General features: G+C 38.4%; 1 protein-coding gene across 1 annotated transcript; it reads right to left on the bottom strand.

The window, feature by feature from the left end:
• Positions 1-416: 416 nt before the first annotated feature.
• On the bottom strand, positions 417-10,400 carry LOC113544399 (sulfotransferase 6B1). Its single transcript, XM_026943208.3, has 7 exons — positions 10,075-10,400; positions 8,705-8,817; positions 8,109-8,198; positions 7,390-7,516; positions 4,514-4,608; positions 4,250-4,406; positions 417-1,085 (listed from the first exon to the last, which is right to left on the bottom strand). Exons 1-7 carry the CDS (start codon positions 10,301-10,303, stop codon positions 958-960), a joined length of 939 nt encoding a protein of 312 aa, XP_026799009.1. The 5' UTR covers positions 10,304-10,400; the 3' UTR covers positions 417-957.
• Positions 10,401-14,618: the final 4,218 nt, after the last annotated feature.

Raw genomic sequence — 14,618 nt, 5'->3', positions numbered from 1 at the left:
TCCTATTGAAACATTTGCTAGTTGAACAGACTGATATAAAGTTCATTCTGTTTATAGCAGCATAAAATTATGAGGTAATTAATAATTTAATGTATTCAAATAATAAATCTATTTTAAAGGTGTTTGACAGTTGTATTCTACAGTGCTTCTTTTGAGAGATATAAAAAACAGCATCTTACATACATACAAGTCACTTATACATAAACCTGTGTGTCAGTTGGCTAAACATCATAAGCAATGAGTGGAATGTTTGAGTCTGTTTACACCTCTATGTATGTGTTTAAATTAAAATATCATGCATATTGTATATACAGTTTGTACAATATCTTTTTATGACCTACCTGTAAGATTAAAGATTCTGTTGTGCAGAATCTTTCTTTTGCATAGAAAAATAAGATTCACAAGCATCTGTAACATTGTAAACTGTTAAAACTATCATGTGTATAAATTTATTCAGACAATGTAATTAACTACATGTAATTATTAAAACAACAAACTGATGGTGGCACAGTGGCACAGTGGGTAGCATTGCTGCCTCACAGCTCCAGGGTCTCTAGTCTGATCCTGAACTCAGGTTGCTGTATGTGCAGAGTTTTGTCACTTTGTCCACGGGGGATTGTCATACTGGAACAGGTTTGGGCCCCTTAGTGCCAGTGAAAGGAAATCTTAATGCTACAGCATACAGAGACATTCTAGACAATTGTGTGCTTCCAACTTTGTGGCACCAGTTTGGGGAAGGCCCACATATGGGTGTGAGGATCAAGTGTCCACATACATTTGACTATATAGTGTACGTAATCATGTGATTTTAGCCTGTCTTATCTTTGCCAAACTGGTTTCAATCTTAATGTACTCAATCTGTGAAAGAAAAAAAATCTGGTTCTGTCCTGTAGGTGAAGTACTCCCATTCCCTGAGGTATCATTCCCTGCTGCACTACAGTGCCTGGTTTCCCTTCTTCACTTGCAATACACATCATAATTTAGTCTGGCTCCAAGTTTTGTCCCTCCAAGATGCTTCTCAAATGCAGCATTCATTTGCTCACTCTGGGCCTGACTGAAGTGGTTTCTCCAGTCTCCAACTTCACCTACAAGCATAACATTACATTCGGTAAGTACTTTTATTGTCATTGTGCCTATAGACATCTGTAAATTACAACAAAATTGTTTTCACATATCCCATCTTGCAGGGAAGCTGGGTTTAGAGCTCAGGGTCAGGCATGGTACAGCACCCCAAAGAGAACAAAAATAAGATAAGTTTAATAACCTTTATCTTTAAAGGCAAGCTCCATGGAGCTGTTTATACAGACTCAGTATTTGTGGACTTAGATTGACATAACCGGTAACTGTATTTTAAATTAGGTCACTCATTATGTCTCAGGCACAGTTCTGATTTAGTATAAGGAGACCTCAAGAGTGGTGCTGGTATTTGAATTCTCAACCTGCCTCCTTTTCCAGTGTTTGCTTAATGGCATTGACTTTGTAGCAGTTCAGGTAGTTCATTGACTGTTTTTTTGAGAATTGAGAATACAGAGTTATCAAGTATACAGTCATGGGAAAAAGAAAGTACGCCCTGTTTCAAGTCTATCTTTTTATTTATCAGAGCCTAAATAACAATTGTGTGGTCCTCACCAACTTATATAAACAAATAAATAACTTCAGGTGATAGAAAAAAAAAAACCCACAACGGATTTCAATATGTAGTCATTTTTTCCAAAAAGTAAACTAACATTCAGAAACTAGGTATGAAAATATAAGTCCAGCCTAAAATTCAGTAATATGTAGATCCACCTTTAGCAACAGTAACTTGAAGTAAACATTTTCTGTAGTAGTTTATCAGCCTCTCACATTGTTTTGGAGAAATTTTGGCCCACACTTCTTTACAATATTTCTTCAGTTCATTGATGTTTGAGGGCATTTTTTTATGCACAGCTCACTTAAGATCCCACCACAGCATCTCTGGACTTTGACTTGGCCATTCAACACCTTGAGTTTTTCTTCTTTAGTCAATCAGATGTTGATTTGCTGGTGTGCTTGGGATCATTGTCCTGTTGCATGATCAAATTTCAGCCTAGCTTAAGCTGCTGGCCATCTTGGGATATGTCATTAAACTCAAAGGGGTTTTTATGGACCTGTGCAAAGTCACAGTGGTCAAGGAATGACAGCAACCAACTACAAAGGGACCAACTACAAGGACATGCAATGCTTGTGTATACCAGTGCTTCATCCAGGGCTTTTGCTCAATCACTATCCCACTAACCACCCTGTTGAAAAAGGTCCCAGGAAACTAATGTGGAATTCCGAGGCAGATCAGGCACTAACATGACTGAAAGAAGCATTTACTTCAGCCTCCATCTTCAGACACCCAGATCCAGCAAAACCCTTCTCATAGTCGAGGTGGATGCCTTCAATACGCGAAGTGGAGTGGTACTCATCCAGACATTTGGAGAGAAACCCAAACTACTTCCAGTTGCCTACTTCTCCAAGAAACTCACTCCAGACAAATGCAACTATGACATGGGGAACAGAGAGCTGCTGTCTGTTAAGTTAGCACTGGAAGAACGGAGACACTGGCTCGAGGGCACCCTGCTCCCCTTCATCATATTCACAGATCATCATTCAAAGAACGTCGAATATCTGAGAACTGTGAAATGACTCAACTCTCACCAAGCCAGATGGGCCCTGTTTTTCACCCAGTTCCAGTTCACCACCTCATTCCATCCAGGCTCCAAGAATGGTAAAGCAGATTCTCTGTCTTGCATCAAGCCAAAAACCCATTCTTCCTGAATCATGCTTCGTGGGTGCACTGATCTGGGATCTTGATCAAGAGGTTAACTGTGCCAACCGCCTCCGCTCTCCTAGCATGCCCTCAAGGGCTCATCACCTCATCAAACTCATCACCTGGACCCACACATCTCATGCCACTGGACACCCAGGCATCCATAAAACTCCCAACCTGGGAGGTCATATGGTGTTTTTGTGGTGTGTTTCAGGTTTTTGCCAAGCTCCCGCTACCATCGAGCAATTTTTTGAGTTTTATACTGAACTAAGTGGACATCTCTTTTTATAACTTTACCATTACACTCCTGTCAGTGTCTGGTACCGGGCATGTGGCATCTCAGCAAGAACTTGGAGACTAAATACGGCACGATAAAACTTGATCATTGCACAAGACGCCTGGCCCGCCTAGAGGCGATCATCCGTGGCCAGTGCTAATCAAGCTCCATAACTACATAGACAAGCGCAAAATCCTTGCGGCTGCTAAAGAAAAGGGGCGTCTTATCTAAGATGGATGTGCCATCTCCATCATGCAACTTCGCCCAGTTAAGGTAAGGGAGGCACTTTGTCCAAAAGGGAATGTGGTTTGGGATGCGCTACCCCGCAACTTTGTTCTTCAACTTTAACGGAGAGAATTTTTCCTTTCAGTCTGCGTGTGATGCTCAAACTTTTATTGAATGGACTGGTTTAACATCAGATTCCTGTTATATTCTGGACTGATTTGGCTTGTTGAGCCGAATGTGGTGGTCTGTTCTTACAACTATTGGGCCCCAACAACTAGCAGGTACACTTAAGTTTCCCCTTTGGTGGATTGAACTTTACAATATTGATTCCCTAACTTACTTTGCAGACCACACTGCTGTTTGTAGCTGCCTCTCTCAGGTTAAGTTTATTTATTTATTTATTTGTTTGTTTGTTTGTTTGTTTATTACCATGCAATGAGTAAGGGAGTGTGCTTTTAAAACAGATACATGGGTAGCATATGGTAATCAAAGTTGATTTTCCGATTTGTATTTATCAAAGGTGTGCACACTGAACATAACCACTTGTGGTTTTGACGGTTCCTGGTTTCAGCTTTCAAAAAAGCTTTCAACCAGGTAAAATGAGGGTATCTATTTGAGGTGCTATGGAGATTTGGTACAAATGGAGAATTCTTGAAATGGATTTACAACTCAACCACCTCCTATGTAATTACTAATGGCCTACAGTCCCTTTCCCCTCGGGCAGGGGCACCAGATAGGACAATGTGCAGGCCACTTGAGTTCTTCCACTTTAGCCTTGGCAAACTGTGTCTTCATGGACCTCGCCTTGTGCACAGGAGCATTGTCATGCTAGAACATGTTTGGGCTCCCTAGTTCCAGTGAAAGGAAATTGCGACGCTACAGCATACAAAGAAATTCTATGCAACTGTGTCCACATACTTTTGGCCATATAGTGTACATTGATAACTGGGTTTGTAGAGTTCTTTACCCACCTTTCCTGAAAAATACATTTCCCATCTGGCCATGGGAATCTCTGGAGCCTTTTTTCATGGCATCAAAGGTACTCTCCTCTGCAATACTCTGGATCTGAGCATCAGTTAATTTAAAGCCAAAAAACTCTGCCACCTTCTGAACACTTCCACTGAGGTCCTAATAGACAAAGAGAGAGAGAGAGAGAGAGAGAGAGAGAGAGAGAGGGATGTTCATAGCATCTAATTCATCATATTATATATGAGTAGCTGAGAAGAAGTACATACCATCTTGAGTTCCTCAAATGTGATGATCATGATGTTTGGGTCATTCATGCGTTTTTCCCAGGCAAGAGCATGGTCAAAGTAGGAGCCCCATGGAACTGAGGAGAAATTTGAGAAGACATAATTAAGACATAATGTAGTGGTGGTATATGAGTAAAAATATCCCTAGTGATGTCCTAGGAAAAGCCGCTCAGTGTCGCTGTGGCTGGATTCTGGCAAACAGCCAAAAAAAAGGACTGGGCTTTGACTGTAATTGGGTTTTTCTTCTCTACTATAAATATATTGCACCAAAATGACATGTCTTGACCTAGTTTTTTTCCTGACATGATTTTATTTATTTATTTTTATCTCCCATAGGCAAAAATCATGTTGGGTAAGAAGCCATTTTTCCTCACATACTGAATTGGTCACATTTTTTGGATAGCTGCATGCCATACTGAAATGAACAAAAGCCTGTTTAATTCAGCTTGTAATCATACAGACTGTCAAAATGTCTGCGCTGCTACACCATCACATCACTTATCAAAACAGAGAAGATTATTATAGACTCATGATACAGATATAGTTTGAATGGTCTAATAAAATTTAGGGAAATTTAGGCAAAAGAATATAACTCACCAAATCAGTAATTATTTCAGTACTGATGTAAAAGCGACTATTGATCAGTGGAGTGGAGAACAGTGAAGTTCACGTTTAAATGCTTTGAGTGTCATTTACCTGAGGTGATAAGACTATAGCAGGGGTTCCTGAAATTTGGGGGCAAATGATCCCAAATGGACATTATGAATTTTCTGCAACCCCCATCCTTGACCACCCTGCATTTTTTAAACTTCCAGATTAATGATTTAAGAGTACTGTAACATTTGAACATTTTGTTATTTCAGTGACATATAATGGGGTCCAAAAATCTGAGATCGCTAGTGAAAATGCTTCTATTTTGCATTTTCTAATTTTCTCATTTCTAATTTAATACAACAGTTATCATTTCAAATTATATTATTGACAACAACTTGAGTGAAAAGTTGAATCTTTGAAATATTTAGTATAAATAGTGTTTGGTATGCCTCGTTTTTTGCTTTAATGACAGTGTGCACTCAAGCTGGCATGGACTCCACAAATTTGTCCAAAACCTTATGATCCATTTTAGATCAAAGCCGTTGGCGTGTTGTCTGAACACATGCTTCAATAGAAGAGACTAGGTATGAGGAAAATCTATCCTTTTGTACAAACCAGATAACATGGTCAATATTATAAATTTGCTTAAATTTAAATAGGGACCTAGAAATAGTGCAGAATCTTGAATATTAAATATTCAAGATATTGAACACTTCTTTGTTTTAAATATTTCAGAATTCTAAATCCTTCTGTTTATTTCGAATTTTAAATGAAAAAAAAAAAAACTGATTTTCAATGTGATCTCAGACTTTTGGACACCAGTGTATATGTAAGATAAGTGACTAAAAATTAAAGGAATATTCCTTCCAGACTGCCCTGTCTGGTTATGCTTGAGGCATGACATAAAGAGTATGTGCAGAAGCAGCAGCAACATGAGCTTCATTATTCACACTCCCGTCTGTATATCTTATGTACATCTGGAGGATTAAATGTGACATTCACTGGATGGCACGTCAGAGCAAAAACACACCTGCCTGTCAGGTTTCCAAGTCAAACTGTATAATATTTAGTGATTTCAGTCACAGCAATGTTAAAACACTCTGACAAGCTGTTTCTCTTTCCAATGTTCTTATGACTGTTGTCATGAGCTGTGTCTCAAATCGAAAACTTTGTCTAATATTCAAAATATTCAAAAATTCCATTTTTATCACTGAATTGCACTAGTGCAGTGTGTCAGGATAGTGAATTGACAAAATAGCATCCAGACTTTTAATTTAAATGTGGCTTGTTTAGACAGTTAGACAGTTTAGACACTTAGATTGACAGTTAGATTTTTGTAATCATTTGTAAAAAAAATAAATAAATAAAAAAATAAATAAATAAAAACAAATGAGGAGCTTGTGAGTTTCTATCTGATGTCTCAGAGTAAATGCTTAGAATCTTTACATTTGCTCCCATTTCACTTTTGGGGCTAACCAGACTTTAAAATGGTAGAACTTTAATTGATACATGCAAAATGGGAAACATCTGTCGGTTTTTAGAACTATACATAGGAGAAAATGTCAAAATTTCAACATTTGAAGGGTCCACACAGACACATATGATTCCTGCTGAAAAAGCTACTGATGTGCTCTTGAGTAAATGTGAATATATAGGTTGAAAAATGCTGTTATTTGACTTTATTTTTAATCTATCTTTAGAGAAAAAAACATGACTTGTTATTAAATATCCAGTGGGCTCCCGAGTGCTGCAACTGATCAGAATTCGCCCTATCATGGGGAAAACGCAGCAGTGCTACAGCCATCTGTGGCCAGGAGTCCAAAAGAGCAAAACTGGCCCTGCTCTCTGGGTCAAAAGGATGGCAGTACTCTCTCCCCTTTTAATCAGAGCAATACAAGAGAATTGTGGCCATGTATGCAGAACAGGGTAGTTGGCACTTTCCTCCAAATGTGTTCAGCTGCCCTGTGACATAGCATGAGCAACAGATTGGCTGGCTTTATGTTTCTTGGAGGAATCACACCTGGCCTTTATACTGCTCATCTGGTAGCTGTCATGTGATAGCAGAGAATTAGCTAATGGGTGGGAATTGGCAAATAAATTTCAGAGAAAGTGGAGTAAAATAAAACAAAAATGATATTTAGAACCTTGCCACCTTCTTCATTTAAAACAGGAAGTTTTTTGCCATTTCATACTTATAGTACAAAACCTGTAGCCTGTGTCTGTCTGCTGAGATGGCAAAGCCTATTAAAAATAATTGTTTGTACCTTCACCGCTTATAAAATCCATGAAGAACTGATCCCAGGGCTCAGCAGTTGGCAAAACCGGATTCTTATTTGAAAAGTGATAAAATGAGACCAGTGTGTCCTTTGGGTTGCGGAAAACGACCAGCATCTAGAATGAAGCAGTTGAAATACACCCATGAATGAGGACATAAAATTTTATTTCAGTACAAAGACCACAGTCTACCCAGATACAAGATGCTTGTCACAATTTACTGACGGAACAGACTACTGGAACATTGTTACCAGATTTGTGTGACAAAACCAGACCAAGTGGACAAAACAAGCCCAAAAACTGGCCCAAAGGTCAATAAAACCAGCTGAACTCCAAAACTAAATGTCTTATCCTCCATATACCTGGTTTTGAACTTCCAGAATCATTACTACCATTGCAAATACACAGTAATATTTACAGCATACAATACCTTTTTAACAAAGTAGTTTTAAGCCATGCAGGTCCTAAAAAGTTTCCTATTATTACATGAAATGCCAGCAGCAAGTCAAACGTAGCCCAATTTTACAGGAAAACCATGAATCCTAAATGCCACTACTTTGGTATGTGAAGAGGATGTCATACAATCTATAATCTTTAAATGCTTCTACAAAAGCGAGTCAATAAGATAATTCTTGTAGCTTGCATGAAATGGATTTGAGATATCACTGACAATTTGTCTTTTACCGTAATTTGATATGCAATCACATACCTTAGTTTTCTTTTGGTAAAAAGAAGCCGGAATGTTATCGGGATGCATATGGGTCCCCAGTAATCTTGGAGATGGGGCCTGGTGAAGTAACTGCGACAAAGGAATAATGTGAGGAAGGGAAGTGAGCGTTCTTCACAATGTAGACATTTGATATTGAGCTCAAATGCAACCATATCCCAAGGGATAGTCTGAGGTTCGAAGCAAACAGACATGAAACAATGCTACACTGTGTTCTGGGTTAGAAGTTTTATTACTGGCCTAGAAAAAGGAGTAAAGGTCAATAGAGACTACAAAGCACATCTATAAGTCGATGGATAATCTTCTAAATGCTCTAAGTGTTTTTCGTTGGAAAAATGACAGCTACGTAGCAGCATTTGCATATATTCTAGTGATATAGTATATAACGGAAATGTGTTTAGATGATTTTTTTGACAAATTGGTGGTTGGACAGGAGAGCACATGAGACATTCATTTATCATCTACCACCTCTGTTATTGGCTACAGCCAGAATGTTCCCACTTACATCCATTATTAATGAACAGTGATGTTTCTAGGATTTTTCATTTAGTTTGTCAAATGGGGACAAATCTTCTTACCTGCAGAGTTTCTGGTCCAAAGAATTCCAGTAGAGGTGGCATCTTGGATTCTACTTTCTCTCCCGTGCTAGCTGTTATGATTTTGCGCAGAATTGCGACCATCCAGTTAAACCCTGGGACAGTTTGATACTCATCATCTTCTTCATTCTCACCATGATTTCTTATCACCACTGTTTTGCTATATAGTTAGCAAGGTCTTATGCGTGCATTGATCTAATAGTTGGATAAGTACATTTCACAGCAAAATGGACATAAGTCTAATGAATTCTAATCAAACCATTCCACAAATATACAAACACACTCTGTACAGATGACAGCAGGTACAAAATGCTTTATCTGGTTTAAAATTACCAAATAAAAAGACATTAATAACAAAACATCTAGCCAAAAGAACAGAATTGGCTGAATTAATCAGTAATTATTTTCCCACCAATGTTAGTGGGAACATAGAAAAGACACTGATTAGGCAAAGACTGATGTGGATGATAATCAAAGATAATCAAAGTGAGAACTCATTTCCCATTGTAAACCTATGATTCTTTAAACATTGTCAATAATTCCTTTTACCATAAATGCTATCACTTTATCTCTGGTTGTGATGTCTTCGAAAAAGCCAATTTCAGGTCTAAATATAATAGAAGATTTAATTATGTAAAGGGTTTTCCCAGGAATATTACACATATGAAATATTTATAAGTGTTAAGGTTAAGGACAGTGTTAGCTTTTCCTATGACTATTTATTAGGAAGTGGCTAAGAAAAGGATTTTATTATTTTTTTTAATGTGCTACCCTCCACTAGCAACTATCCTTTGTGGTTAACCTAAAAAGAGCTTGACATCTAAGGTCTGCTCAGGTCCTCATCTTGAACAGGAGGGGGAAGGCTAAATGGCTCGGTGTAACAGAGGGGCCCCATATCAAGGGAGGACTACTCCAGTCTACCATGTGTAGAGAGGCCATATGTTTCATTTGATATTCCCCACTGGAACTTATCTGTCATCTCTGCACTCTAAGCTTAGGAGAAAAAGCAGTCTGTGGACCACATTCCTTAAGCTCATGGCTTCTTTTGGACCTTTAACCCCCATAATTAGCATGAAGCTGCTTTAAATTCACTGATCCTATCCTATGGGTAGTCACAAAACAAGGGGTCACATATTACATATTACAAATTAAAATATTACTATGAACGTCATCTTTACGCAGAGAAAATGCTCATATTCATACTTCAGCTTCATACTTTCTGATGAATCAGGCTTATCTTTTATTTAGAAAGTCATTTAACATCTCAAATTATGGAGCAAATTGTGTAATCCCAAATGGTATTTGCTATAAAAACATTTATTTCTCCTTAGGCTCATTGATTTTGCACTTACCACATTTTGGATAAGCCACCAGCATTATATCATCACTCCGTGCCTCTACAGTCTCCAAAGCTCTGAGGTTCTCCTCTGGGCTTATGATCACAGGATAGAGTACACCATTATACCTGTAGAGTTTCTCCTCCTCTCTCATGCTCTTGGCCATCTCTACTTTGGACTGGAACTTGGTTGGGAAAGAGTTCATGCTTGTGTTGTGGTCTTCCACTGTCTCCACTCTCTGCATCCCTGCTTAGGTAGTTCCCTCTTTGTTTATGCAACTGAGCTTAGATGAATGGCATTGCTCTGGAAGTAGGTGTACGAGCCTCAGGGCCTCTGTGACTGGGTGTGTGGTTATAGGTGGAGCAAGGAGAGCAAGACACATCCCTTCTAGCCCACATGAATGAGAAAGGGGAGGTTTCTAGTTGTCTCTAGGGCTAGTTTCCTGCCTGTCAGGATGATGAACGGACTGAAAAAATGCTTTTAAAATGTTTTAGGGAGGCCACACCAGGGTAATAACACTCATGCAAGCACTTTCATTTAGACCCTGAAACATTTGCAATCCTAACCAACAGGACGTATTATTGGAGTAAAAGCAAAGATTATTTATGGGCAGAGAGAGAAAGAATGAGAATAACAGAAGCAAATAGACCCAAATGGCTGCCTTTTACTCTATGTACAGTTGATGTTCCTGTTGATATTGTAACCCTGTCTATGCACTGGGATCGGTGATGTGAAAAGCCACTTTATGCTCATTATGGAGTGAAAAAGCCTGCAATGCAGTGCCCATTCTCCCATTCATGCACCCTGTCTTGCAGTTTCTCAGTGTCACTAGCTGAAGAGTTGTGTTACAATGTGACCATTCATGACCATAAAAAAATCTTACTTTCTCTTGGCTTAACTTCCAGCCCTAAAACACATTCAACATGACATATAAAAGTGTTTTGTGGACTATAGATCAGCCCAGGCTAGTGTTCCAGTGGGGTGGGAGTTGGCCTGTGGGGGTGGGTGGTTTGATTTATGGGCCTGCAGTGGGATGGGGGGTGATTATTTTAAAATGCCTGTGTTACATTGCCTTGTTAAAAGTGAGTATGTTTACATTTATTTATTAGGCGACTCATAGAGTAGCCCCAAAATGAATCTGAAATGATGAAAACAAGATAAGAGACTTTTTGTAATATTTATTACATAACTATACACTCTCTCTCTCTCTCTCTCTCTGTATATATATATATATATATATATATATATATATATATACTGTATATAATTGTAGAATTTATAAAAATTGAATGTCATGAATGGTGACTTTTTCTAAATATCACTTTTATTAAAAAATAAACCATGGAGTTAATTTTGTGCTAAATGTTTCAAATAAAATTAAAAAATCCACAGTAAAATATTACTGATCAAAATGTGAACAAAAATTGCAAGTAATGAGCAAAATAAATTTTTCAAAAAGATAAAATTTCAAAAATCTATTTTCTATTTTTTCTGATGCAGTTTTTTTTGCTTCTACAATCTTTTTTTGCTTCTGACTTTGAGCACATTTTTATTGGGGAGGCATTCACCTCTATTGGTCAACTGATTTTGGGGTGGGAGGTGCTTTGAAAGCTCGCCACACCTGCCCTATTAACAGTGGTGCGTCCTCTCACATGGCAGTAGCATCCACAGTAACTTATATGCAGTAACCAGCATACAGTAGCATCCACAGTAACCTACTACATTGAGACCATAAAGATGGTTGTGGATGTTCAGCCTTGCATAGCCTTAGGACTGCAATTGTTACAAGCAGTTTTGCAGTCAAGTCTCCTTCATTGAACAGTTGATAACTTCAACAAAACAGACTTCAAGTTAAAATTATAATGAATTCAGAAGTGACTCTAATGCTCATATTCATAAGTGGCTCATAAGCACATAAGTTCTTGGTTACACAAATGCACTTTTTGATTATATAGTATACAGTTATATAAGGGAAATTATTTATAATCGCACTATCCAGTGTCGCCCAAATGAGGATGGGTTCCTTTTGAGTCTGGTTCCTCTCAAGATTGCTTCCTCATGTCATTTCGGGGAGTTTTTACTTGCTCATTAGGGATAAATTTAAAATTTATATCCGGAATTTATATATTTCTGTAAAGCTGCTTTGTGACAATGTCCACTATTAAAAGCGCTATACAAATAAAATTGAATTGAATTGAACTGAATAACATCAAATAGATTTTTTTTTAAAGGTGTATATCCCTCTTCAGGCTCCAGTGCTGTGACTTGAATGAAAAGAAACTGCAGACAGCTTGTTAGAGAGACATAAATTTGCCTTAGACCTTGGGTATTTAAAGGAACATGACTCTAGTGAAGATGAAATTTGCAAGAATTTTACAACACAAAATGCTAACATTTTTAAGTGCACCATAATATGTTACAAAAATAATGCACTAGTTATTGAAGGTACACAAGGAGCCAGCCAACTCGGCGTGAACTTGATTTTGAGCTTATTTATTCTGCTGCAAACACAGAGGTAAAAAAGAACGGATAAAAATCAATATCTCACAATCCTAGCTGTAACATAAATGTAATACCAACATGAAGAACCTCTTCACCTTTTTCCATAGAATGTCACTCCTTGATATAGTTTAGGAACGGGAACCTGCAAGACACGCTTAGAGGCACAAACATAGCATAGCATACCATAGCAACTTTCTCACTCATCTCTACATTTTCTCACACAAGTCCCAAGTCTCTGCCATTTCTGAAGTCTGCCTGTGAAAGTCTGTGGGTATGTTGGTGCACAGAGATGTTGAAATGGCAGCTGCGGCTCTGTATGTTCTAGAAAAGGATGAATTCATAAATTTAAATAAGCACATTTTCATAGATTTCAAGCTCTTACTGAGCTGAACCAGGTATGTTGTGGATGAGGAAACCTATAAGAATTAACACACAAAATAAACTAAACAAAAATAAACAAAACCCTGCTCTATTGCTTATACCGTTTGTTTAATATTTTTTTCCTAGATTTTCTCCCTATTTCTTAACTGGTTTCTCTGCCAGTAGATACAAGCAGGGAGGGCAAAGGCTATCATGTCCTTCCTCAAGAGTCATGCAACATCAGGGGGCGGTGTAACACACTGAACACACTGAGAGGAAAGCGTTATCCGTGTGTACTTCTCTGCCAATAGACTGGCCGTCTTGACGTGATGAAGAAGTTGCACTTATGGAGAGCATGGGGCACCAGATGTAAAAAGATGAATATTGACATTGCAGTTCCAAACAAGCTTCATGGATTATTCTTTGTTATATACAGAAGATATGTTTATTTTTGGATATATTTATATAGATTATTCATTATTTGGATATATTTATATGAAAATATCATCGTGTCATTTTTTTTCCTCCACAAAAACCTGTGATTTTAAAAGATTTTAAATTAGGATATATGAAGAAGAAAGCTTTTCACTCAGAACATATTAAAATAATATAGAATAGTGTTTTATCAGATGTTATGGGCCCATCTGTGTTCCTTGTGTTTATGTGTTTATTCTTTCTTTGTGGACTTTGTATGTGCTGTTGAGTCCATTTCAGGTTTTCCAGGTGCAGTCCATTCTCGGTCCAGTCCTTTACAGATTTCACTGTGGCTTGTTACGCTCCCTCATCTCCTCATGAGAACTTAAGGAGTGGGCTATTTTGGACTCATGAGGCTCGTGCTCATTGATTCACTGTTTCTGTGCTATTAGTTATTTGTGATTGATTGATTCTGGTATATGAACCCATGCTTGTTTGTGCATTCTTGAAATTTGCCTGTGCCTTTTGGTTTTCGCTACAGGTTGTATACACTGACCGAGCACTTTATTAGGAACACTATACTAATACTGGGTAGGGCCTCCGTTTGCTCTCAAAACAGCCTCAATTCTTCGTGGCATGGATTCTACAAGATGGGGGAAACATTCCTTTGAGATTCTGGTCCATGTGGATATGACTGCATCATGCAGTTCCTGTAGAATTTTTAGGCACTTTCATGCTGTGAATCTCCCGTTCTACCACATCCCAAAGGCGTTACCATGCTGGAAATAGCCATTAGAGGATGGATAAATTGTGGCCATGAAGGGATGCACACGGTCAGCAACAATACTCAAATAGGCTGTGGCATTGAAGTGATCATTGATTGGTATTAATGGGCCCAAAGCATGCCAAGAGAACATTCCCCACACCATTACACCACCTCCACCAGCCTGGACTGTTGACACAAGGCAGGTTGGATCCATGGATTCATGCTGTTGGTGCCAAATTCTGACCCCACCAGCTGTGTGCCTCAGCAGAAGTCGAGATTCATCAGACCACACTATGTTTTTCCCATCTTCAGCTGTCCTGTTTTGGTGAGTCTGTGCCTACTGCAGCCTCAGCTTTCTGTTCTTGGCTATGTGGGCATTTTGTCTGTATTTTTGGTTAGTCAGAAAGAAAAGGGAAGCCAAATGTCATTTGTCTACCATCTTTTTTGCACAGGTAAGACAGCTTCCTTTTCTACAGTTAGTTTTGAGTGTTTGTTTGTTGTTGTGGCCTGACGCAAT

The sequence above is a fragment of the Pangasianodon hypophthalmus genome, chromosome 28, assembly GCF_027358585.1.
Source record: "Pangasianodon hypophthalmus isolate fPanHyp1 chromosome 28, fPanHyp1.pri, whole genome shotgun sequence".
In the NCBI taxonomy this organism is placed as follows: Eukaryota; Metazoa; Chordata; class Actinopteri; order Siluriformes; family Pangasiidae; genus Pangasianodon; species Pangasianodon hypophthalmus.
This window is presented reverse-complemented; position numbering and strand designations above follow the sequence as displayed.

Coding starts and splice junctions, on each gene's coding strand:
- LOC113544399 (XM_026943208.3), bottom strand. CDS start 10,303: ATGCAGAGAGTGGAGACAGTGGAAGACCACAACACAAGCATGAACTCT. Junction 7,517..8,108: donor TTTACCAAAAGAAAACTAAG/GTATGTGATTGC, acceptor GCTTCATTCTAG/ATGCTGGTCGTTTTCCGCAA. Junction 4,609..7,389: donor GGATTTTATAAGCGGTGAAG/GTACAAACAATT, acceptor ATTTCTCCTCAG/TTCCATGGGGCTCCTACTTT.